This window comes from Pseudoliparis swirei, chromosome 6 (genome assembly GCF_029220125.1).
Source record: "Pseudoliparis swirei isolate HS2019 ecotype Mariana Trench chromosome 6, NWPU_hadal_v1, whole genome shotgun sequence".
Taxonomy (NCBI): Eukaryota; Metazoa; Chordata; class Actinopteri; order Perciformes; family Liparidae; genus Pseudoliparis; species Pseudoliparis swirei.
This window is the reverse complement of record NC_079393.1, coordinates 4415621-4442290: the sequence shown is the minus strand read 5'-3', so window position 1 is coordinate 4442290 and position 26670 is coordinate 4415621. Positions and strand designations below refer to the sequence as shown.

Below are 26670 nucleotides of genomic sequence, written 5' to 3'. Positions count from 1 at the left end.
GGTACTATTGAGTTCCGGCTCTTCCTCTTTTGCTAATTAGCGGAACTGCCGTCCCGAAGGACTCGTGGCATTGATCACGCTGCAAACACTTAGCACGGACAGAGATGGGAAAAAAAACGTGATTACCACGACGACGGCGTAACCATGAGTCGTCACCGTGGGCCTCGTGAACGTTCCCGTGAAGACGGCGTGGGACGAACACGGATTCATGCACTGGTTTACAGACGATTGTATTTTCTCTTCTTCTAACGAGTTCAGATAGATATATACTTTATTAATCCTCAAGGGGAAATTTGTCGATAGACGGCTGAACGCTTCATTTCCAAACCTCCTTTTCTTCTTCTTCTTCTCCTTAGTCTTCCCCTTCTTCTTCTTCCCCTTCGTCTTCTATTTCTTTTTCTTCTTCTCCTTCTTCCCCTTATTTTTCTTCTTCTTCTCCTTAGTCTTCCCCTTCTTCATCTCCTTCTTCTTCGTCTTCTTCTTCTCCTTATTCTTCCCCTTCTTCGTCGACTTCTTCTTCTTCTTCTTCTCATCCTTCTTCTTCTCCTTTTTCCTCTTCTCCTTGTCCTTCTTCTTCTCTTTCTTCCCTTCTTCCGCCTCAGCTATACTCAAAGCCTCGTGGTCACTAGCGGTGTCTCCTCTCCTTGCTGCTCGTCTTCCTCTCGGTGACGACATGCTGCCGACTCTTCCTCGGCGTTGAGTTGCGGCGGCGTGGCGTCAAGGTTCAGACACAAAAGACCCGCCGCACACAAAAGACTCCACAACGCTGGAGCTCCACAGCGCTGGAGCACTTAGTTCTGCATGGAGCCGGGCGGCCGGCGGCTGAATGAAATGTCCAAGGCCGGCGGCACGAGGGAGAAAGAGACGCGTAAAGCTGCTCCATCCTCCCTCATTTAAAAGAACAGACAGAAGAGGATGAGAGGCCTGTGATAATAACACAATAACCCGCCTCGCTTAGCGTTGCCTCGTTAGCGATGATTGATCCGACCTCACCTCGTCTCCTTGATCCCTCGATACGGGGAAAAAAGGAGAGAAAAAAGTGGCAAAAAAACGACGGGCATTAAATCCAGGGACGTGTGCAATCAGACTTCCTCCAGGTTTATGATGACTGAATTATCATCATCTGTATTGTTGTGAGCCAAACACACTGTAAACGGGGGAGGGGGGAACAGGGGGGGGGGGGCTTGGCGTGGGCGCGGCGCCCTCGTGACAACTTAGTCGGCCATCTAACGCGGCCAGAGCCTGGGAAACACTTCACATCCCCTCCCCCGTTCATGCCCCCGAGCCCTTTAGGAATCGCTGGTACGATCCACGTGCTTCATTTGCAAATGACATCGGGCTCAAATACCGCTGGACGGCGCTTATAAAACGGACACCTGTGTGACTAATTCATGAATCCCTACTAAAGAGATCTAAACCAGTTCAAGGAGACATAAAATTTTTTTTTGCTTTTTTTTTCTTTTTTTCTTTTTTCTTTATTTTCTTTATTTTTCTTGACACTTCAGTTACGGTGGCTTTTCGATACATCTACTGTGGCTTTCGTCGTCTTTGACTTTTATTGACTCACTTTGTCGTGATTATCTTGGGTGAGGCTGGCTGAGCTTGACTGGACCGTTGCTGGGCGCGCAGAAGTCTGCAAGCTGAGTTGAGGACAATCGCCCGCCCGGAGAGAGGCTGAGTCCCGCGCTGGCTAGCTTGAGAGATATAAACCCAGGAAAAGAGAGGATACAAACCGGCAGCTAGGGCGTCAGACATAAGAGAGGTCTTGGGCGGTACTGGCGATGAGAACGGCTTCGTACGGATGTGTCTCCTCGCGCGCTGGTAATGACCGAGGTCTTTCCGTGGACGTTGGGAGACGCTGCTCTACGTTTGATCGGCGCTGCCTTTGCCCGAGATCACAGCGGCACCTGCCCGGCTCAGACGCAGCACAGAGCAGAGCTGCCACGGGGCGGGATAAGAGAGAGGCGTGATCGCTGTTGGTAAGACCGAGGCCGGGTGTGACCGGACCATGTGTGCCGTTGACGGAGAAGCGGGATGTCTGTTTGAACCTGATGAGATGTTGTACTATTTGCCGTAGTTTGTGCATAGTGCCTTTGGTTGTCATCAAGTTGCTGTGTCTGACGCTGAGGACCACTCCACTGTGTCTGCTCTGCTGAATCATCAGCCTGGAGCATTCACTCTGGGCACTGGCGCCTACCAACACTCACACTATCACCACACACCAACCCCACCATCCCTGCTCTCGCCATGGTTAACGAAATACATAGACTCGACACTGGACCTCTGGACCTGGATGACTCTGGATTTGCCTCATGCCCCCCGCCTCCCCCCCTCCCCCTGTCTGGTGACACCGAGGCCTGGTCCCCCAGGCTGGTCCCTTCCTAAGTGAGCTGTTAAGACCACCAGGGACTGTGGGAGGGTGGTCTGAGGAGGTTGAACGTGTTCACACGACTGGGGTCAACATCAGCGCTGTGTGGACTGCCGTGTGGGAGGACATCAAGTATAAGGACCATCACACCCATCATATCACACATCAAGTTCTGTCCATAATCCCATCATCCCATGTGCTGCTTGGACCACAACAAAGCATCACCAGCCTGGGGACGGCCAAGGCGAGCTACACATGAAGAAAGCTGCTTTCGGGTCTGGAGGGATGAGCCAGAGCGCTGAGGCGCAGCCTGAAGCTCAGGGAGAGGAAGGACAGGAAGGGGCTGGAGCAAGAACAGCTGGGAGCTGAAAAACAGGACATGGCAAGGTGGAGGCCCAGTGAGGCATACTGGGTTCAAGGAGGGAGCAGACAGCAGGGGGAGGGCCAGGGCGGGGGAACCAACAGCCTGTTCATTTTTGTGTTCAGTTCACAGCCCTCCCCTGCCTCCCACACACACCACCTCTCAAACACCCCCCCTCCCCCCCCCCTCCTGCTGAGACGCCCCACCAAATGTCAAATACAACCCTCTCTTCCTCCCTCCTCTCTCTCGCTGAACCAGGTGACAGACAGCTTGGCAGAAGAGAGCGCAGCCCACACCAGAGCTGAGGGTCCCAGATGGCTCGCCCGCCACCCCCTGCGCCCCCTATCGCTCTCTCCTGCCCAGCGCCCTCTGCCAACCCAGGTCCCTCAGCGGGAGGTAGCGTGGTGAAGACGTCGGTCCTCTGGTCCCCTGTGGTCCCTGTCCTCTGGCCCTCAAAACACACCGTAGCCTCACCTCCACCACTGATGCCGCAGGTGAAAGGTCTTGGCCCCCCTGGCTGGCCGACCTCCCTGGCCATGTGGGGACCCTCTGCGAACTGCCTCAGCCTCCTTGGGGGAGCTCAGCATCCATCTACTGGAGCCAACGAGTCCAGGTCAGACCTGGATCCCGCACCTGGATGGAACCTGAGTCACTTTCTCCACTCACTTTGAGCCACTTTCGCCACTGGCTAGTGACATGCCGGGTGTGCGGTGTGAGCTGGTCCACCATCTCACATCAGCGACCACCCCTCATCAGACCTGACTACCTGCTGCCAACCTGTGTTTTCAGTGGGGGTGGTCTGGAACGTTGAGTCTGGTTGGGACCTCCTCTGGTGTTCTGTCTCTTCTTTCTGTACACCCACGGAGTCCCCAGTATCTGCAGAAGTCACGATGATTCTGCAGTGGTCGGCATATTGGATCTGATTCTGGAGGAGTACAGAATGGAGGAGGAGTACAGCAGAAGTAGAGTGACTTTGTAAAGGGCTGAGCTGAACCAGTGGGCGCCAGAACGTGTGGAGGACCACAGATGAGACCAGAGATGGTGGAGGAAGGATAGCCAGGACAAGTCTGACGCTCCCTGGGTGGACTGGGGGGTGTGGCAGTACAAGTACCCGGGCTCCGTACCTGGTCGACTGACTGACTGCTGAAACATCAACGCAACGCAAGAAGGATGAGCTGCCTAGAAGGATGAGCTCTCCTTCATTCCTTCGTAGCAGCAATCCGTTGGAGTGCTGGAGTTAGCTGCCAGTCGGCCAGTGTGGTGCTCGCTGCATTGGCTGCACTAGCGAGCTGGCAGCGGGTGACACCGCGCACCACAAACTTTAACAAACTGGGGCGGAAGCATGGGGCCGGCTGGAGCACGGAACTGGAAGTGGTGTGAGAGGAGGGTGTTGAGAGGTCTGCGTCCAAACTGGTGTCTGACCACCTCACACCACCTCCTCTCCACACAGAGGTACTTTCTCCAGACGCTCCTCACGCCCTCTCCTACAAGGAGGAGAAGGAGAGGAGAATGCCGCACAGCTGCCGGGCTCTGCTAGGTACAACTACAGTTCTTCTTGCCAGATCACCCTAACCCTTCTTTGTTTTTTTTTTTTTTTTTTGTGTGTGTGCTGCTTACTGACTGAACACAATTTCCCTGGGATTAATAAAGTATATATCTATCTATCTATCTATCTATCTATATCGGGCTCATTTTCAGGCTCATATTTATATTTTGGGGGTTTCTCCGAGAACATATTCACACGCTTCAATGTGTCTGTTTGAATACAAATACATGGCGTCTGTCTCTTTAAGACCTCCTGAAACAAGCCCGGCCGGTCACAGTATTCATAAAGCACCTAGAACAACTTTAGGATTTAAAAACAAAGACAACCGTTTGACAAAATGGGACCTTTGGGTCTATTATTGATATAAGAACAACACGTATGGGGAAATAAAATGGATGAAATCTATTGAATTAAAACCACAGCTCCATATTTAAAATCCCAAAGGCTAGATTAAGCTGTAACTCTTAAACACTTAAAAAAAAAATATTATAAGACAAAAGACAAGACATAGACATAACACCTAGGATGACGAAACAGTGGACACAACTTCATAAAGTCAAAGTATTGAGAAAAAGTATGAAAAAAAACAAATGCATGTGTACATGTGTGTGTGTGTGAGCTTTTGTAATTTTTATTTAAAGAAACAAAATACATAGATGAAGGCAGATGTATATGTATGAGCGTATGCATGTACGTGGAATTTACTTGTAACTTGTAATAAAAAAGAAAATGTTTGCACTTTTTCCGCAATGCATGATTAAAAAAGACCCAAAAAATAATAATTCTCAATCAGCTTCTGAGGATGAGAACAAAATAAAGAAATACAAATATATCAGATTACAACACGCGCAGAGAGAGATCGACTTAATTCCTCCACAGAGCAATAGATGTTTGCTGCTTCATGAATGTTCTATACATGTTATATTTAGCAGCTTTAAAGTGTTCAAAAAAAAGGTCTAACTTATTCAGTCATGCAAATTTATTGTTCACATCTTTGGAGGGCTGTATAACCTTCTAGTTCACTTCCACGTCCACTAATAAATTGCACCGTCGCATTGGGTAAAGTAAATATACATGGAGAGGAACCCAGTGGACCCTCTAGGCCCGGGCGGTGACCCCTCGCAGCTGTTTTTTACGAGGCCTGTCCTCGGTCCATGTGTGGAAGCTCGTGTCGGCCCCGTTTCGGGTCCTAAGTCGAGGGCCAGGAGCCCCGCACCCAATCACCCAAATAATGGCTCCTCCAGCTGGAGGGAGGGGGGGAGGTCAGAGCGAGGCCGAGCCTTCAGCGTGACAATAGAGACGTTCTGCTGCCAGGCCGCGGTCACTTTGTTCTCCCTCGCCGGAGTCGACGTCTCGCTGCTGTTACCGCCACTCAAACGGTGTGAAAGTATGTCCTCTCCTTCGAGGGGGTGAAGCGCAATCGCGTGCGTCCTTCTTTCGGCTGGTGCACCTCGGGGTGTTCGGCGGCACCACTTGCGCGGCGGATGTTCAATGGTGCCTTACCGGGAGGAGGAGGAGGAGGAGGAGGAGGAGGAGGAGGAGGAGGAGGAGGAGGAGGAGGAGGAGGAGGGAGAAAAACATTCGCCGTGAGATTCCCGAAAATACGAGCCGAGGACCCCAAGCTGCGGTTAGGACCCCACTTTGAACTTAAACAAGTGTATGTGTGTGTGTGTGTAATAGTTTACCGATTCACACACTCAGGTGGAAGTAGTTGTGGTGACAGCTTAACGGGGCCGGTGGGGTCGGCCCCCGAGAGTTCAGCCTAATTAAACTAATTGACGCGCTCTCGTGTGTGTGTGTGTACGGGCGTCGTCTGGATTTTTTTCGGCTCAAACTTAAAATATCGACGTTTTAAATCTGACTCCAGGGCTCAGGCCCGACTCACGCCGGACTTCTTCTCTGGCAGTGGGTTTCGTGAATCTCCTCCTGGGTAACTGAGAGGGATCTGTTTACTAATGATCCGCCTGTGGGTCTCGACACACACGGGCAGCGGGCCGCGGCGTTGGCGGCGTGCCAGCCGGCGTACGGGGCGAGCGCCGAACGCCGTCCACAAGAATCAGATTTAAACGGTGATTTTGATCACCACCTCCTCCTCCTCCTCTTTTACTCGTGTTTCAGTTAAATGGCAAAGTGTTCACCTGGTGATGGAGCGTCATGTGACCGTAGTGGCCCGTGTGCAGCCAGCAGGGCGTGGTTCACACTCATGGACTTGATACACGGCAATGCGTCTGTGATTATGTTTGTTCTATACTCTTTCTCTTTTTCTTTCTTCTTTACATTGGGTTGAAAACCAGAGATTGTTTTTGTAATAAAAATAAATAAAGCCATTTTTTTATTACAGCCCCAGTAAAGAAATCTTTGACTTATGTATGTGTTTATTAAGAAAAAATACTCTGCACTTTATTTAATTTAATCTTTTAATTTTTAATTTTCTTTAATTTAATATGTTCTCCTCTGCGATTTTATTTTTAGTGTATTGTATATATTGTTACTATAAAACTATAAAATATTGTAAATTCCCAACTGGGGATGACTGAAGCATTTATCTATCTCTCTCTCTATCTCTATACCGCTCTATCTTTCCATCTCTCTCTCTATCTATCTATAAATATACATATATTTATCTCTCTCTCTATCTATCTCTCTATCTCTCTATATCTATATATTTATAGATATATATCTATATATATATATCCATCTATCTATATATATCTATCTATAATACATATAATTAAAAAAGAAAAAATACCACAAGCAGCACAAATAATAATGTATTTTATTGATTCCTCTGTATGATCAGAACCTTGTTATCATCTTTCTCCTTCACTTTCTAATATATTCACTCATACTCATTTGCTTATGTTAGTTAACCGTGATGTTTATTTTAGTCCCTAATCTTCATTAGCCGTAAATCTATAAACCCAAATACTGCCAAACATCTTCATCCTGGTGAAGAACTTTGATCTGAAGGCGGATGGAGAAGACTCTGAGGACCGAGCGTCGTCGACATCAGATCTCTCTCACATATCGTGGAGATCCCTCCTCTGAACCAAAGTTTTCGACAACTCCTAAAATAAAGCGGGATAAAAAGAGGTTGCGAGCTTCTCTCCACTTTGAGGTCGTCGCCGAGCTTCGGGGATTCGGGGGGGGGCGGGGGTTGCTGGTTTCAGGCGGGCGGCCATGTTGGATCCACTTATCTCCTCTTTGGTCAGCTGGGCGGTTGCCGACCCGGCCCAGACTCACCACCAGCCCCCCCCCCCCCCCCCATCTCTCATCTGTGACCTAAACCACAGTCTCCGCCCCCACATCAGCTCCCCCCAAGGGCCCGACCCAAAACAACGCTTCTATTGTGTCTGAACCACACATCGCGTTCGTGTGTGTGTGTGTGTGTGTGTGTGCTAAGCAGGGTTTCATATATCATGCTTTAAAGTGGAACCAGAAGCTTGGGTTTTAAACGGGTGTTTGGAAAGCGTGCGTTTGACAAAGAAGTAATCGTGAGTCTGTTCCAGTCGCAGTCGTTTGATTTGATCTGAAAGTTAAAATAAAATATATATATATATATATACACTACCGTTCAAAAGTTTGGGGTCACTTAGAAATGTCTTTATTTTTCAAAGAAAAGCACTGTTTTTTCAATAAAGATAACATTAATCAGAAATACACTCTCTACATTGTTAATGTGGTAAATGACTATTCTAGGTGGAAACGTCTGGTTTCTAATGAAATATCTCCAGAGGTGTATAGAGGCCCATTTCCATCAACTATCACTCCAGTGTTCTAATGGTACATTGTGTTTGCTAATCGCCTTAGAAGACTAATGTCTGATTAGAAAACCCTTGTGCAATTATGTTAGCACCAATTCATTTGATAAATATAAGTGAGTTTTCATGGAAGACACGAAATTGTCTGGATGACCCCAAACTTTTGAACGGTAGTGTATATATATATATACAGGACTGTCTCAGAAAATTAGAATATTGTGATAAAGTTCTTTATTTTCTGTAATGCAATTAAAAAAGACGAAAATGTCATGCATTCTGGATTCATTACAAATCAACTGAAATATTGCAAGCCTTTTATTCTTTTAATATTGCTGATTATGGCTTACAGCTTAAGAAAACTCTAAAATCCTATCTCATAAAATTATAATATTTCCTCAGACCAAGTTAAAAAAGATTTATAACAGCTGAGTGTTTGTCTAAGGCTCAGGAAACCCTTGCAGGTGTTTCGAGTTAATTAGACAATTCAAGTGATTTGTTTAATACCCTACTAGTATACTTCTTCATGATATTCTAATATTTAGAAATAGGATATTTGAGTTTTCTTAAGCTGTAAGCCATAATCAGCAATATTAAAAGAATAAAAGGCTTGCAATATTTCAGTTGATTTGTAATGAATCCAGAATGCATGACATTTTTGTTTTTTTAATTGCATTACAGAAAATAAAGAACTTCATCACAATATTCTAATTTTCTGAGACAGTCCTGTATATATATATATATATCTAAGAGCTCGAGAGCTGACGGACGATTTCAATGTGTCCAAGTTCATCGGCTTCTTTATGTTGTTTTTCTCAGTTTCACATATTCCAACTTGTTTGTTCCGTTCAATCTATTTACAAGGACTTCTCTACATTTATTTATTTCTGTCGAAAAAAATGTATTTAAAAAACTTCTTTTTTTTCACAAAAGGACCATTTATGTTGTTTTTTCTGTAAATGAAATTTAAAAAATAAAATAAAAAGAAACCCTGAACATTTGAGAGGATAAATTAATTAAATATGAGGAACAAAATGCCATTGATCTGTGAATAGATGTGTTACTTAACATTTTAAATTAATTAAATCCCAGGTGACCTTGTTTTTCCGCTTCTCTCACAAAGAGAAAAATCTGTTTACATATATTGAAAAAAAATGTAAAAGTTTCTTTGACGACCGCGGCTTCACATTTAGTGACCGGACCTCCCTGGCCCCCCAGCAGGGACCGGCAGCCGGGCTTTTCTAGTGTCGAACACCTTCAGGAGGAACCGGGTCTGCAGGGTGGACCGTATCTCATCAGAAAGATCCCTCCGCCGCTGGGAGGGACTACTTTGTGATCGTATTTAGCACGGGGTGGGAATCAAAGTCAGACCCAGATGCAGTCGGGGCCTAATTTAACTGTAGGGGAGGTCAAATTCATGTATGTGTGTGTGTTAAAGGTCAAAGGTCATGTTGTGTGCCGTGTACCTGCTATGAGGTGATCTTCAGGCTGCCTCTGAATTGTGTTTCTGGAGAACCGGTTCACTCTGATATTTGGTAGATTTCCTCACGACTACATTTTAACATGTTATACCCATTAAAGCTTCCAGGCGACCTCCGAGCTGCCTTTTTGCGTCACAGTTTTCGTGGAGAAAATAAAACATGCAACAGAAACCTGGAACCTGAATCTCATGAACTCAGCCAGACTTTAAATAACGACACGCACAGAACCAACAAGAACTTTGACCCGTCCGCTCCGCGCTGAAGTCATTTTCTTGGGCAGAGCGCTGCACTGTTTGTCCAACTCGCAACAACACGCCATTTAGAATATGAAGTTTTGGGCCTTTTGCAAAATCGTGACGACGTTAATCAAGAAAACTATGAAGAAAAAAAAGAAGAAAAATATCGGATAAATGAAAAAAAACTTTTATTTGTATTTTATTTTATTTTTCATAATTTAAAGTGTATTCTTGGGGCGCTCGTCATAAATCCACCTGGATCAGAACATCGGTTCAGTGTCGGCGAAATGTGGTCGCAGAGCCCCGAAAAGCTGGGTCCAGATCACGGAGCAGCAGAGCACAAGAATGTGTGTGTGTGTGTGTGTGTGTGTGTGTGTGGGAGAGAGGGGGGTTGATGTTTGAAAAGGGCAACTACCCCCCCCCCCCCCCCCCGGCTGCTTTTCTCATGGCCATGTTCTGTGTGACAAGAGGCTCCGGGTGTCATCTGACAGATGAAAATAGTGTGTGTGAAACGGACACCGCGCTAACACGCAGCCGGGCCCGCCGCTCCGCACTTTAATGGTTTTACGACGCCGGAGCGAACGCCCGATAGCCCGCTGAACGTGTGTGTGTGTGTGTGTGTGTGTGTGTGTGTGTGTTTTAACGTCTTCCAATTAAACATCTCAGCACCGTGCTGGCATTCCTTAATCAGTGTGTGTGTTCGAGTGCTTCAGAGTGTGTGTATGTGTGTGTGTCTCATATCCGTGTGTGTGTGTGTGTGTATCTTTTTCCTCCTCTTGGCCGGCCCGTCTCCTCATGTTTGGACATATGTTGAGTTTTATTTCACTGAGACATCAATCCTGCCGGCCAGCTGTTAGGACAGCTGCTCTCTCTCTCTCTCTCTCTCGTTCGCCCCCGTCAGCCGCTCGCTATCCTTCTTCCTCTCTTCCTTTTTTTCTTCTTCACATCCCTCCCCCCATCCCCCACTTTGATATCTCTATCTTTCTTCCCCCCCCGTGTTTTGTCCCGTGCGTTCTTCATCCTCTCTCTCTCGCGGCCGTCCTCTCTGATGCCTGTGGGGTCCTTCAGCTGAAGTCACACACCACCGACGTAAATCTAGAAGTGCAAAGTGTAGCTGTCGGCTTCCATTTGCACGCGCTCAGTAGCGACGTTAAGGCGTCAAAATGAAAATCCCTTCTTTCTTTCGTCCCGTGGCCGTGCGCTCCTCGCACGCCGGGCGCCCGCCAACACATTCGCTCTTTGTTATTGTTACCATTAACTTAATTTTTCAGATTAATGTTTTTACTTTTTTCTCTTTACCTTGGCGCGTTTTTTTTCGCCCGCAGACTTTTTTTTTAAGAGCTTTTGGCCGCCGCGCATCGTGTGAGAGAGAAAGTGGAACAGACGCCGTTGTTTCCAGCCACGTGTCGGGGGAAATTAACGGGGGCAACTTTTGACGTGTCTGAGATATAAATTTGAAAAAAAAAACGGGAATGAAATAAAGCTTCCAAACCCCGGAGGGCTTCTGGAGTGGAGACCCTCGACACGTGGAAAGTCTCTCTGGAGGGTTTCTGTTCTCGCTGTGTATTTGATTTCACACTCGGAGCCCCGGTCTCGGTGTAACGATGTGTCGCGTGTGATATTTCACGTCACGGACAGCTAGATGGTCGTTTATCGTGTTCCTGCCAACTCGACAGGATAAAAAGTCAAAAAGTAGCATCCCGCCACGTAGCCGTGGCAACTCCACGGCGTTTCGGGGGTTCGTTCTTTATTTTTAAAGGCTTTACAACTGATTTTATTGAGTCAAAATGTGCGTGCACATGTTACTTTTTGAGGTGGATTTCTGGGAAATCGTGGGGGGGGGGTATAACATTTGACTGGAAACGAAGCATTCTTACCTTTGTATTGAAAATGCGGAAGGTTATGTTTTGATCACCATGTATTTATTTATTTATTTATTTATTTGTATGCGTGTTACTCGCATAACAAAAAAAATATTAAACCGAATCGCATGAAATTTGGTGGGATGATTGGTTATTATCCGGGGACCATTTGATTAGATTTTGGGATCAATCGGGTCAAAGGTCAAGGTGAAGGTCATGAAAAGGTCAAAATCTTCTTTTTACCATTGCGCGGTCAAATTTTATCCAATTGGCATGCAACTAATGCCAAAATGTTCATAATTCAATGCCCAATCTTGTGATATGCGAAGGTATGCGCTCTACCGAGTGCCCGTTCTAGTTTATTAATGAGAGCGTCCACTATAAGGGTAGAAACCGCTGTTTACACCGGTTTGGATCTCTCTATCTCTCTCTTTTTTCAGAAATTTGCATCGCAGTTTTTCCACTTTTTTTTTTCTCCACGCGTTACTTTTTGAGGTGGATTTTCGGGAAATCGGAGGGGAATAATAATTTCCTTTTTTTGCTAACAGGCTAACGCTACGCTTGTTAGCAAATAGTCCAGAAATCAAGTCTGGATCCTGGGACGGTTGTGGATGAATTCAGTAACCATGGTGACGAACCATACCATTTAAAATGTGCCACAACTCATATTTATTGTTCATTTATTGTCTAGCGGTGGCCGCATAAATCATCATCACCGACACCTACATTACCCACGAGACGCCCGCGTTGTTGTTGTTTTACGTCGCTAGACGTTGACGATATCATCGGAAGAAGACTTGGAAAAGGGAACGGACTCAACGCTCGTTTGGATTAAAAAAGTTGATTCCCCGAGAAAACGCTTAAGCACCTGGAAACAGAGGCGAGCGACGGGGGAAAGAAGGAGACTCAGTCTCAGTGTTGTTCTTGGCTTCGGCGTTTTTTTGGGGGGTGTTGACGCTCGCCTCTAACACACACACACACACACACACACAGTGAGCTGCCTGTGGCTCGTGTAAAACACCTGAAACAGTGTCTCTTGGCAGGTTGGCGGGGAACAGGTGATAAAAGTGTGTTTACCTTAAACACTCGCCGGCACACTGGCTGCCTCGGTGCTGATTTACTACAACTCTCTCTCTCTCTCTCTCACTCTCTCTGTCTCTCTCTCTCCCTCTCTCTCTCGCTCTCTCGCTCTCTCTCGCTCTCTCTCTCGTTCTCTCTCGCTCTCTCTCTCTCTCTCGTTCTCTCGCTCTCTCTCTCTCTCTCTCTCGCTCTGTCTCTCTCTCCCTCTCTCTCTTCATCCACCTTCTTATCTCCTTCGCCCGCCCTCCGTCTCTCCTCCACTTTGTGTTAGTGTTCACCCGATCCCTCCTCCCCTGATCTCCGGGGTCGGAGGTTAGAGAAACAGCTCAGTTTAAGACGATAGAAGTAAGAACTCCTTTCATCATCGTCCGTGCACATCCACACATTCGTATCTGGGCTTTCTCATCTTCTCCTTTCGCTCTCCTCCCTCCCTTCCTTTCCTTTTTTATTCCCCCACTTCCTGACATTCCTATAATCTCCCACGCTGCGTACTCTTAGAGGAAATGAAACAAGCGTCTTCATCCGCTTCCCCCTCCTCTCTTTTCATCCACCTCTCCTTTCCTTCCCTCCTCACTCCATTCATCCTCTCTCCCTCCCTCCTCTTCCTTAAAAAAACCATCCATCCTTTCTGAAATTTGTCCCCCCTCCCCCACCCACTTGATGGAGTCGGGCCGTTCGGACGGCGAGGAATTTTTATCCACCGTCCAATCCAAACAGCACTTGATCCTCCGACTCGGTCGCGGGGACAAATAGAGAGCCATCTAGGGTAAAACATCTCCCTCTCATCCCTCTCTTCTCCCTCTCTTCCTCCCCACTTACACCCTCTCACTGATCTGTTTATCGGCTCGGGTATAAATTGTGCATCGGAGTACACACTTGATGTTTCTTGGAGTCGCAGGTTGTATTTTCCTCCCTAAGTGCTCCCATAAATTGCTTTTCCCCTAATTGTGTTTGAATGATGAAGCCCCTCCCCCCCCCCCTCCCCCCCCACCCCGCCATCCACCAGCTTTCTCCCTCCGCCCGGCAGTAAATATCACCCCGTTGAACCAAACACACACACACACACACACACCCAGCGGAGTCGCCTGTCCGATAAGTCGATGACGGATCGGGTGGATTCCGTCGTCCTCAGGGTGGGAAATTCTATTAATTACCTTATTTTGCTGGAATGTGGACCATCTGGCTGGAAATACCCTTTGTCTTTACTCCCATAATAAGGACAAATCATCATATTTACAGTTTTTAAAAAAAAGTTATTGCTTTGTCTTGTAGCACTTTACACCCCCCCCCCCCCCCATCCCTCTGTTTACATTCGTCCTCATGTGATCTGGACGTCCGCATTAGCTTATTTACAGCGGTCATAATCCGACTGTAAACACGCGAGGCTTTAATGGACTCCAAACGAGGAAGTGGTGCTCGGCCGGCATCTCTTGACCGCACAAACTAAACATTAATCCACACACAATAGGACCATGTGCTCTTATGAATGCCCATAGCGCCTTTTGTCAGGATAAAGGCTCCACAAATGACCTATTGTCCGACTTAACCATTCTAAATCAGGCAAGCCCTCAGGCGCATGTTTTCCACACAGCGCCCAAGAATGTCTCCTTTCTGAGCGTGTGCGTGTGCGTGTGTGTGTGTGTGTGTGTGTGTGACGTCCTTGGTGACTGAGGCTTCGGCATGAGGCTCTGCGTGACCGTGACACCATCTGTGGCGCGTCCGCTGGCACAAAAAAAAATATTTTTTCAAGAATAAACTCAAACGAAAGTCGAGCGCTTTCCGGTCCGTACACACGGGACGGGATGACGAAGGTGGAACCATCACCTGTGGAAGGAGCACAATGGCGCCCGTCACCGTCAGCTCCGGTTCCCGGAGTGGAACCATTGCACCGTGGAGGCGTTCTCTGTCGAACCTCTCAGACGTGGAACCTTTCACAGGCGGTTCTAACCCTTTATTTGGGGTTCCAGCTCATCTAACCCTCCGATAGGCTTCTAGCTGGAACCTTTATAAAAGGTTCTACCGCAAAGGGTTCTCCTCTGGGGACAAGCTGAAGGACGCTATGACTTTATTACCTTAATGCTGTCGAGGCGGAAGCAGGATTTTTATATTGGAGCTGGTTGAGATGGAACTGGTCTTCAGCTTGAGAACAGACGGGTAGTCAGACGATAACGTGACAATTCATTCCAAAGCAGTGACTTGTTCCTCGTGTAGAATCCTAACTTATCGGACGAGTTCAAACGAAAACATTTGCGTGAACGTCACCAAAAAAGTCCGAGGACCAGAGCCTGAGCACTGAGCTGAGCTGCAACCCGACAGCACGCTCCACTTCACTCTGAGCATTTCTATCTTTCTTTTGTTGGAAAAGTTACACCCAAACACTCATGCTTGCACATGTGCAGATATGTCTCTCTCTCTCTCTCTCTCCTTCTCTCTCCTTCTCTCTCTCTCTCTCTCTCGTTGCTATCCGCATGATGAAGAATTGAAGAGTTCCCATTGTCTCAGTAAAGTTCACAGCGGGTCTCCAATTGAACAAATGAGACCTTATGATGTCCGTTATCCTGAGGCTACGAGACACATTGTGAGGAGCAGACGGAACAATGTCGACATTCTTAACCCCTCAGCTGGATTTTTTTTTTTTTAGGATTATTTGAAATGGTTCCTTGTCCTGTTTTTGACTATTCAGTATCATTGACCGATTCACAGAAACGGGTTGTCTCTTCTTTTCCTGGTATGCCACAGTTATTTGGTAACCGTGGACTCGATGAAACCTTTGGATTGAGAACGGGTTCTTGTTAGAACCCCTTAAGGCCTTTATTCTTATGTCATAGACATTGTGCTATCACACCAAACTTAAATAAGTTAGTCAAGCCCCCCCCCCTCCCCCATGGGTTATGGACAGAACCTCGTAGAAGCGTTCTCTGTAGAACCTTTCTAAGGGGGTTTGGCGTGGAACCTTTCACAGATGGTTCTAACCCTTTATTTTGGCTTCCAGATCATCTAGCCCTCTGATAGGCTTCTAGCTGGAACCTTTATAAAAGGTTCTACCCAGAACCACAAAGGGTTCTCCGATAGGGACAAGCTGAAAGGCCCTATCAGGCATCTTTAGCAAACTTACAGAAGCAGTTTAAAACAACAACAACGACAACCTCTGAAGTGACGGTGGTGATGCTCCTTGTCTTTGCAGAACCCTCTTGCATGGAGAGGCTCCTCTCGAGGGAGTGGAAGGAGCGTGTCGACCGCCTGAACGCCGACGAGCTGCTGGGGGAGGTCAAAGGTAAGGGCGTCCACCAGGGTTACCTAAAGGGTTCTTCCTCGAGGGCCGAGGTTCTAGAACCATTTGCTTCTGAAGAACCTTTGTTGTTGTTGAAGGAAGGGTTTTTCAAGGGCTCTTTGTGAGACTTAAGAACCCTTTTCATCTGAAGAAGAAGGGAGTTCTTCGAGGATTGTTGAAAGCATCGGTGTTAAAAGAAAACAACCACAACCCCCCCCCCCCGAAAAACTGTTCTTGTATACCCTGATTGTTGTGGGTTCCACTGCACCACATCAGCCCTGGTCCCTTACAGGCTTTATGTGGAACCGTGGACTAGATGAAACCTTTGGATTGAGGAGGGGTTCTTGATAGAACCCCCTGAGGTGTGTTTTTGTAAGCACTCTGAAGGACCTTTATTCTTATGTCAAATAAATTGTGCTATCACAACGAACGCACATATTTTGCGATAAATAAGTTAGACAAGCCCCGCCCCATGTGTGTCAATGCCTTTAGTAGGTGGAAAGGTTCTGGACAGAACCTCCGGAGTGGAACCATTGCACCATGGAGGCGTTCTATGTAGAACCTCTTAGACGTGGAACCTTTCACAGACGGTTCTAACCCTTTATTTGGGGTTCCAGCTCATCTAACCCTCTGATAGACTTCTAGCTGGAACCTTTAAAAAAGGTTCTACCGGGGTACCGCAAAGGGTTCTCCTATGGGGACAAGCTGAAGGACCCTATATGGTTCTAGCCAGCACCTTTTATTTCTAAGAGCAAACTAAATTCAGGCGTGCTGTAACTCCCTCCCCGTGGATATCTTCTGCATATTTCTGCGTATGAAAAATAAAAGAGCGTTCGGCTGACCTACCTGTTGCCATGGAGACAAGTCAATGGTCATGGGTCATTAATGTAACTTTGATTAAAGGGTGTGTATGGAGGGAGAGGCGGCGCATTCATGAAGCCTCATGAATCGCACTCAGGCAAAATGTATTTCAGACCTCGTTCTCAAGAAAGTCAAAATAGTCGGGGGGGGGGGCTTATGTTAAAATCTCATCCAGAGCCATTTTCTTTCTTTACAATTTGATCCCAAAATGTTCTGCATTCAGAATTGGAGAACGGAAGTTGTCGTGCGACGCTCACTGAAGGGTGGGCGGTCGACACGAGGAAACAATATCTGACGGATGTCCCTCTGGACCTCGATGCGTGGACTGAAGGGACCAGATTTATAGCACTTTTTTATGAAGTGTTGCGACAACGTCTTCAAAAGAAAGAAGAAAGGAAAAAACCGAAAGGCACTGGCAGGAGAAAGGCGTTGCGTCGGATGACGGATACGTCGGAGTGGAGAAACGCTCTGTCTCCTTTACTGTCCGTGTGCCGTAACGTTAGCCGCCGACCGCCAACCGCTCGGCGGGGCGAGCTCGGAGAGAGAGAGAACGGTTGTGATGGTCTCTCCCGTTGAAATGGAAAGCATTTCCTCTGTGGAAAGTGTGTGTAGAGGGGGGGGGGGGGGGGGTGAAGGGCCTTCTGCAGTAGAACAGCACCAACACTGACTCTCTCTCTCTCTTTCACGAAAGTGCATATTCTCAAACACCTTTTCGCTAAACGCCACTTGCCGCTTGTTGCGTGAAGTAAACATCGAACCGATCGCTGCTTTTCAGACATTTACTTTTTATTTATTTTTTTTAGTTGAAAATCCACTTGTGACGACTTCTTTTCATTTAAAAGTCAGACCTGTGATTTCCACTTAGAAAACGTTCTTCTGTTTCTTTTTTTGCGAGATCCGGGTCGAGTGCGAGATCACTTCTTCTCTCAGATCTTTCCGACTTTATTTTTCTTGATATATTTATATGTATTTCACGTGGAGTCACGGACTCTCACACACACAATACGTTTAAAACCACTCTCTGGTTGGGTTGTGCTGTCAACTGAAAATGAGAAAGGGATGAAATAACCTGTTCAAGGCCACTTTGGTTTTTGAGTTTATATCTTTCCCGCTGTAGGTTTTTAAATTTCTCATTTTTTCGCAAACCAATTTTTAAAGCTAAACTTCCATTACTCGGGTCTTGGGTGTTTTGAGGTTGACGTCTGATACCGTTGTTAAAAGAAGCTTTTCATGAAAACGTTAGTTTTTATAGATTTACATCTTCCTTTTTTATTTTAAACAAAAGTGTAAATTACATGAAAGGTTTTGCAATATTTAATTTTCTGAGATTTATTTCTGACTTTATTCTCAGGAGTCAGATATTTTTTTCCATTCTTTTGTTCATATTTGCTAAAAAAATATCACAATTTATTTGATTTATTATATAATATGGCTCGTATATTTGATCTTTTGTCATCTTTTATTAAATGCGTGTCATTTCGCGTATCCGACCGTTAAAGGTTCGTGCGGCGTTAGTTTTTCTTGTACTCGCGTGACGGAAAACCGAGTCGCCTACAACCGAGACGAAGGGCGTGCTCGTCCTCTTCGCGGAGCTGGAATGTGCGGTGCATCGATTTCCTCGTGTGTTAGTCGAAGACACCTAATAACATGCATGAATATATCGTGTCCCAGTACATGGATGCACATCAATAACTACACACACACACACACACACAGACTGTTCGTCTTTTATTTATTTTTATTTTTTTATCCCACAACTGTTGCTCTGTCTCCTCACACAGCAGCCTGGACCTGTTGGTTCAGTCACAGTTATTTTTAGGCTGAAGACTTTACTCGAAACGCACACCGCGCTTGTAAATGTAAGACAACTATTATTTATATATATATATATATAAATATTTTTTTTTTCATCTGCACGAATCCCAGAAAAAGGCTTGTATTGTATTTGAACTACAACGTGCCGCACTGAGCGTCTCCTTCTCCTGCAACACGCTCGGGAAACAACAGTAATAGTGCAATCAGAGTTTAGGACTTTGGACTTTTGTTTGTTTAGAACTTTAGAAAGTTCCAGTTAAGAAGTGTGAATGGCCAACGCATATACTATACCTCAGAAATAAGCCCATTTTAAAAAAAATGTTATACTTGATATTTTATTTAGGTATTTTTACAGAACTACAACCTTCAAAAGTAAGAATGCATAATAATAATAAAACATACAAATAAATAATAATTAAGTAAATAAGCCGATTTTGAAAGAGAAAAAATCACATTTATTCAAAATTGTCATTGGATTTTAATTTTTCCGTTAAGTCAGTGCCGATCTTTTCCTAAGTTAAATGTTTATTCTCCATAATTAAATAAACTCTGAAAAAACCCTTTTTCCTTTAATATTTTTGTCTGATAAAAAGTTGACTATAGCGGTTATAAACTTTTTTTATTTTGGGTGCTTTTGCTGAATAAATAAAAATAATGATTTTAAACTGCAGACAAAAAAAATCTAAGTTAATTACGATCAGGAGACAAAATTAAATGCTTATTCTACATAATTAAATAAACTCTGAAAAAACCGTTTTCCTTTTTGTCGACGAGGTCTAACTGATCATGTGACCACATACGGTACGATTACTTTTGTACTCTCCAAATACAAACCGCCTAAGAAACTAATTTGACTGCAAAATAAGTAAATATATAAATATATATATACGCCTTATGGCGTGCATCGGAACCCGAATCAAAACAATCGAGCCGTGGTTACCGTGGAGACGAGTGTACAGATGCTCTGATCAATATTCCAGCAGCTATCAGCGTCACGGACCCCCGCTGAGACTCTTCACCACCTGTGCCTGCACGTCTTTAACATGTTTTTTAAGTTCTTTCTTGTTTTTTTGTGCATATGAAGTCAAGACGAACAGATGGGTCGGCGGCGTCTGATTATACGGTCAGGAGCAGCAGCTGGAACAGCTAGCAGCAATAAGCACACATTTAATACTCGCTTAATTTGTTTAACTTTTTATTCTCATATGTGGACATTTCTTATTCTCATATGTGTAACTTTTTTATATGTGCAACTTTTTTATTCTCATATATGCCACTTTTTTATTCTCATATATGCAACTTTTTTATTCTCATATGTGCCGCCAACGTGTGCAGATCCAACGTGATATGGTCATGCCCCCCCCCCCCCCCGCGGGCAGATCATGACACTTGTTTTTGACAAAAATGTGGCCGGCCTCGTCGGTCTGCGGTGATGGAAGTCAAGAGTCTGTTGTGGTGTTGACACCGAGGGGGGGTGGGGGTAGTCATCCAGAGGAATGCTGGGAGTTAGGAGAGCGCGGATGAAACAGAAGAGTGTGTGTTTGTGTGTTAATGTGTGTGTCTAGGTGGCTGGGAAGAGATGTTCCGTCGTTAAACTTAATAGATGAATAATAAAAACATGAATCAAAGATTATTTATTTCATTATTTGTTTCTGAAAAGGGAGTCCTGCACTCACACACATGTAAACACACACTAACACATACACCCACTAACAAATGAATGCTTTTAGAAAATACACTATTTCAAATTGTTTATCTTTTACGCCGTCTACACTTATTCTTCATAGTCGGAGTTATTATAAAACTTTTTGGGGTGGTTTTGCTGAAAAATTTAAATCAAAAAACAAAAGCAGTGCAAATAAATTTAAATAAATTCCGATCATCAAAAATAATTTCCCAGAATATACAATTGTGAAATTTATGAAAATAAATAAAATACAGAACATGCAATTACGATATAAATCTGTATTACTGATGACGACGATGATGAGGCTCTTTGATGACTTAACATTTGATTGCCACACACACACACACACAGATAAAGCCATTAGAGTGTCTGTGCTGTCGGTAAATTAATCCTGATGGATGGAAAACTGAAAACGTGTGAAAATAATTATCAGGGCCAGAAGCGCTGAGAGGAAACCGCAGAGTTTGGAATGCTCCCCGAAATCTACGAGGGCCAATCACGCCGCCGGAATCACAGCGATTACGCAATACTCGTCCGTGAGTGTGTGTGTGTGTGTGTGTGTGTGTTTGTGTGACAGCGTTATAAAGTATTCGTCAGTGTTGCGAGACTCAATCGGTGAAAAGAGACTCGGGGAGGGGCGAAGGAGGGAGGATTAGGAAGGTGATTAGAGCAGAGGGGACAAGGGAGGAGGTGATGAGGAGAGGGGAAAGGGGGGAGGAGACAGAGACGAGGGAGCCGATGAGCGACGAGAAGGAACGGAAAAGACAAATGAGCAAGTAGAGAGAGAGAGAGTATGGAAGTGAGGGAGGAGGAGAGAGGAATCGTTTGGAGGAGAGGAAAAAGAAGAAGGAAAGGAGACGAGGGAAGGAATCACAAGAGCAGAGGAGAGGAGATGAAAAGAGAGAAGGGGAAGACAGGAGAGGAAGGAAAAGCAATGAAGGAGGAGAGGAGGAGAGGAGGAGAGGAAAGAAATAGTTGGAGTGAGGAGGAGAAGAATGGTAAAGGAAAGGAGACGAGGGAAGGAATCACATGAGCAGAGGAGAGGAGATGAAAAGAGAGAAATGGAAGACGTAGAGGACAGGAGAGGAGAGCAAAGGTAGAGGTGAGGAAAGCAAAGGAACAGGGGAGGAAGGGAGGAAAGGAGGGGAGGGGAGGGGAGGAGAGAAATAGTCGGAGTGAGGAGGAGAGGAATGGGAAAGGAAAGGAGATGAGGGAAGGAATCACAAGAGCAGAGGAGAGGCGAGGAAAAGAGAGAAAGGGAAGACCGAGAGGACAGGAAAGGAGAGGAGAGAAAAGCAAAGAAAGAGAAGGAAAGGAGGAACGGAGGATAGGAGGGGAGGAAGGGAGAGAAATAGTCGGAGTGTGGAGGAGAGGAAAAGAAGAAGAAAAGGAGACGAGGAAAGGAATCAGGAGAGCAGGGGAGATGGAAAGAGGGAAAGGGAAGACGGAGAGGACAGGAGAGGAGAGGAGAGAAAAGAAGGAGAGCGGAGGAAAGGAAAGGAGACGAGGAAAGGAGGGTAGAGGAGCCGATGGGGAGGTCGTTTGGGGGGAAAACCCAAAAGGAAGAATGAAAGCATGAAAAAAGAGGGACAAGAAGAGGAGAATGTTGCCTTTGATACAGGGGTGCTGAGGGGTAGTGTGTGTGTGTGTGTGTGTGTGTGTGGGGAGGGTACAATAGGGGCCTGACAGGACTACAATGGAGACTCTGTTAGTATGCAGGTAGTGTTGGGGCCACCCTGCAATCTCCCTCCATGGCCCCAGGGCGAGACCTTACACACACACACACACACTGCACACACATACACACACACACACACACACACTGCACACACTGCACACACACACACACGAGAAGAACAAGAACTTCGAAACAAGATACAACTTTGGCGTGGAACAAGCACACACACTCTCACAAACAAGATGAACATGTGTGTGTGTGTGTGTGTGTTGTTCCCACAAGAAGGAGAACACACAGAAAATCAAGGACATGTCCTCATGGTGGACACTGAAGAGGAGTGAGAGGTTTGAGCGGATGAGGGGATGAGGAGATGAGAGGATGAGGGGATGAGGGGATAATAGTTTTAGAGGATGAGGAGATGAGGAGATGAAGGGATGAGGGGATGGGAGATGAGGGGGAGATGAAGGGATGAGGGGACGAGGGGATTTGAAAATAAATAATAAATACATAAAAATAAACAAATTAATTAATTACAATTATTGTAAAAAATAAATTTAAATAAATACAAAATAATAATACAAAATAATATTAATAATAAATAATAAATAAAAACAATTATTAATAAGTATAAGTTGTGTTTATTATTTTCTACAGTGATCCTGGAATCACCTCCGATGAGGCAAAAGTAAAAGGTTTATTTGTAATAAACGAGGATAAAACGGGGAGACGTTTCATATATTGACAGGAGCTGCCGCGTCAGAGTCTCTACGTCTCTGACACGGGGATTTCATATTGAATAAACCCTCCTCACTAAAACCTCCCAGGGACGTCATCATGAGGCGTGCAACTTTTGTTTCTCAAATGATAAAACTCCCCCCCCCCCCCCTTTCTCCAGGTACGCCGGAGTCGCTGGAGGAGAAGGAGCACCAGCTCTCCGCCATGATCGGTCAGCTGATCAGCCTCAGGGAGCAGCTCCTCTCCGCCCACGACGAGCAGAAGAAGATGGCCGCCTCGCAGCTGGAGAAGCAGAGGCAACAGATGGAGCTGGCCAGGCTGCAGCAGGAGCAGGTAGGGGCGGAGGAGGAGGAGGAGGAGGGGGGAGAGGAAGAGGGGGGAGGAGAGGATGAGGAGGAGGCAACAGATGGAGCTGGCCAGGCTGCAGCAGGAGCAGGTAGGGGCGGAGGAGGAGTCGAGGAAAGGAGGTGCAGGAAGAGGAGAGGAGGAGGAGGAGATGAAGAGGAGGAGGAATTCATAAACACTTTTCGGATTCTATTTTTAAGGACTTTTCCAGGCCTGGAAATAACTTTTAAAATTCCAGGACTTTTCCAGGTTTTCTATGACCGTAGGAACATAATATATCTAATATAATATATCTAATATTATATATATATAATATAATACATATAATCTATATATATATCATATAAAAATATATATAATATATTATATAAAATATAATATATATAACATATAATATATATAATATAATATATATATTATAATATATCCAATATAATATATAGCATATAATACATATAATATATGATATATATAATATAATATCTATAATATAATATCTATAATATAAATCTGCCTCCTCTTCATCGACTGTCTATGGTGAAAGTTCCTCGTCTCCAAGGCCTCAACAAGTCCTTTTGTAAAGCGTTTTCCAACAGTTTAAATAAAGTGTTGCTCCAGAAACTCTCGTGAGCAGCAGGTGAGCCGCCGACGTACGCCGGCTCTGTTTGGACAAGTCCGCCGCCTCCCATCACAACACATTCCACCTTTCACGGCTTCACAAAAGGGAACGACGGAGAGAGAGAGAGAGAAAAGAAAAGACAGATTCCAAAACATCAGCCGGTGGTTCTCCGGTCTGTTGAGACTTGAGAGTTCGACGCCCCGCGGGGACAAAACCAGAGAAATCTGCCTTTAATGAAATATGACGTGTGCAAATGGGGCGCCGCCTCCCATTCAGAGGCCTGTAATTATACATTTCAGAATAAATGTGCTAAATGACTTCTCGGGAAGAAAGAGGAGAGGGGGGGAGGGGGGGGGTGGCTGCTTCACTTCGCTCCTGGAGCAGGAGTGGGCGGTGGGGTGGGGATCGAGCGATGGACGCGCGCCGGCCCTTTAAGGGTGGTGACCTCCACGCGATTGGCCGGTCCCAGCTGTACGTCTGCGACTTTTTTTACTTTATACTTATAGACGTACTTTTTTTTTAATAGTCGACAGTCTTACATGAAAATAACAAACCGGAGACACGGCCGTGATCTTCCCTCCTGTTGTTGTTGTTGTTGTTAGTTGGACCCGGTAAACATGTCAATCTCACAGGTTAGGAAAGAAACACACGACTAAATAAATTAAATAATCTTTATACTGAACACGTCAACGCGCCGAATCTTCAATCAGTCTGGATGATCATTATTGCATTTATTGACATAATTATGCATATAAATATATATTATAATAATATATAATATATAATTATATTATATATATACAGTATTATATTTATATAACTGGCTTCAGATATTTCTATCTGAATTTCATCCTGTCTCTGGCACATCTGGCTGTTGTAGATTTTTTCATTATTGATCTCTCAGAATGATGTTCGACATCTTTGTCTGATCAACATTGTGTGTGTGTGTGTGTGTGTGTTTCTTTGTGCGTCCAGATCGGCAGACAGCAGCAGCAGCTCCTGCAGCAGCAGCACAAGATAAACATTCTCCAACAACAGATCCAGGTTAGTGTGCAGACCCCCCCCCCCCCCCCCCCTCTGGATGAACTCACTCCTCCGTCTCTCCATCCTGTTCCATTAGCTTCGGGGTCAACGTGCGATCGGGGGGGGGGAAAAACCTGAAAAACACGAGAGGTCGCGACCTTTTCCTTTCAAAGTCGTGCCCTCTATTGAAGAGGCTCGACATTACGGCCTTGCATTCCTATGGAGGCACGCGGACACACACACACACACACACACGGCGGAGACGCAGTAATTGCCCTGGTTATGGCCGGATCATTCACTTTCTCATTGATTGGTCAGAAATCAATATCCCAGCATCCTCTGGGGGCTCTTTCTCTCTTTCTCTTTCTCTCTCTTTCTCTCAGTTGTCTATTTATCAACATGTGTTTCCTCTCTATCAAACCTTTTATGCTCCTCTCCTGCTGCCTTTTGTCTCTTTCTGCAGCTTTTTAGACACATATATATACATATATATATATATGTATGTATATATATATATGATATTTATATATTATATGTATATCTATATATAAATATATATATATTATTTATTTGTATATATATAAATATATATATATATATCTTCATCCACCTGATGCTCTCACCACCAGCTGTGAGCCGTGTGGGAAGTTAACCAGCTTGCAGAATATTTTTTTTAAAGTCTCGTTCTGAACCCACTTTGCCTCTTAGAACCGGTTCAGCCCCGTTTACCCCCCACCGGCCCCCACCGGCCCCCACCAGCCCCCCGAGCTTTGGATCTCCCCGCTCTCCCGGAAGGTGTGATCTCGTTAACGAGAGCTCGTTCCCCCCCCACTCCTCCTCTTCTTCTTCTGCTCTTTTTTTTATTACGAGAGCCCCCACCTCGCTGATCTTAATGAAGCTCGGATCGGACTTCATTAGGGGCCTCCGAGGCCCCCCGGGGTGGGGAGAGCGAGACCATAAAGACGACGGCTCCACGCTGTGAAGCTCGGATACTCAGGAGAGCATGTCGAGAAGTCTCAGAAGCATCCGCTGTAAAAAAAATAATATATATATCAGGTGAAACGTATCCCCAACCCGTATATATATATTATTAAAGAAAAAATATATATAACCAAAAGATATATATATATATATTATTAAAGAAAGATATATATATATATAACCAAAACATATATATACATATATTATTTTAAAAAATTATATATATAACCAAAACATATATTTATAAATATATATATATATATATTGGTTTCACGCCCAAATTCAATCTTCAGAAATTACACACAAAAATCTGCCGTTTAGTAAATGTGAAAACAAAGAATTGCGTTAGCTTAGTAAAGTTGCGACACATTATCTGCATCCCAGCCGGGCGCGACATAAGGAGCATATGGTCCATCTACTGTACCGAGGGGGGGGGGGGGGTTGTGGCCGAGCTCCAGGGCTCAGTCACCGGAGGACGGGCTGTTTACGCCGTGTTGGCTTTAAACACACAGGCGGCGCTGGCCCGGTCTGGTTCCACTTATCAAATCCAGACCCGGGCTCCTCTCAGGCCGATCCTCTGAGGAGCTGACCGAATGCTACTGTTTCAGCTGAAGGGAGGAGGAGGAGGAGGCCCCGCAGTGCGGTGAAGACACTTTTCCCCCCTTCTTCTTCTTAAAGAAGAAGTGCCGCTTGTTGTTCGTCTCTTAATCTGAAGCACGAGATGCCGTCCAGATGGGAAGAAATAAGAATCAAAAGTGGAACAAGTCGCAGCCCCCCCCCCCCCCCCGATGGGTTCGGCGCGGCCGGCTGTTGCACCGTCTCGGCAAAAAAAGGCCATTAATTAGCATCTTTTATGACTTATCGTCATACGTTTTTAAAGTTCTATAGACTTCTGATCTGAATCTGATTCACGACCCGTGAAGGCAGCGGGCGGCTGCACTCGTGTTGATCTCAAGATTCAAG

General features: G+C 45.4%; 1 protein-coding gene across 2 annotated transcripts in view; it reads left to right on the top strand.

Moving 5' to 3' along the window:
• LOC130194992 (transcription factor Sox-6-like) overlaps positions 1-26670 on the top strand; it is a 116685-nt gene that overhangs the window by 55410 nt on the left and 34605 nt on the right. For both annotated transcript variants that reach the window (XM_056416219.1, XM_056416217.1), the window contains 3 exons: positions 15877-15966; positions 22900-23072; positions 24679-24747. In XM_056416219.1, the coding sequence (XP_056272194.1) occupies positions 15877-15966; positions 22900-23072; positions 24679-24747 (332 nt within the window). The remainder of the gene's footprint in view (positions 1-15876; positions 15967-22899; positions 23073-24678; positions 24748-26670) is intronic.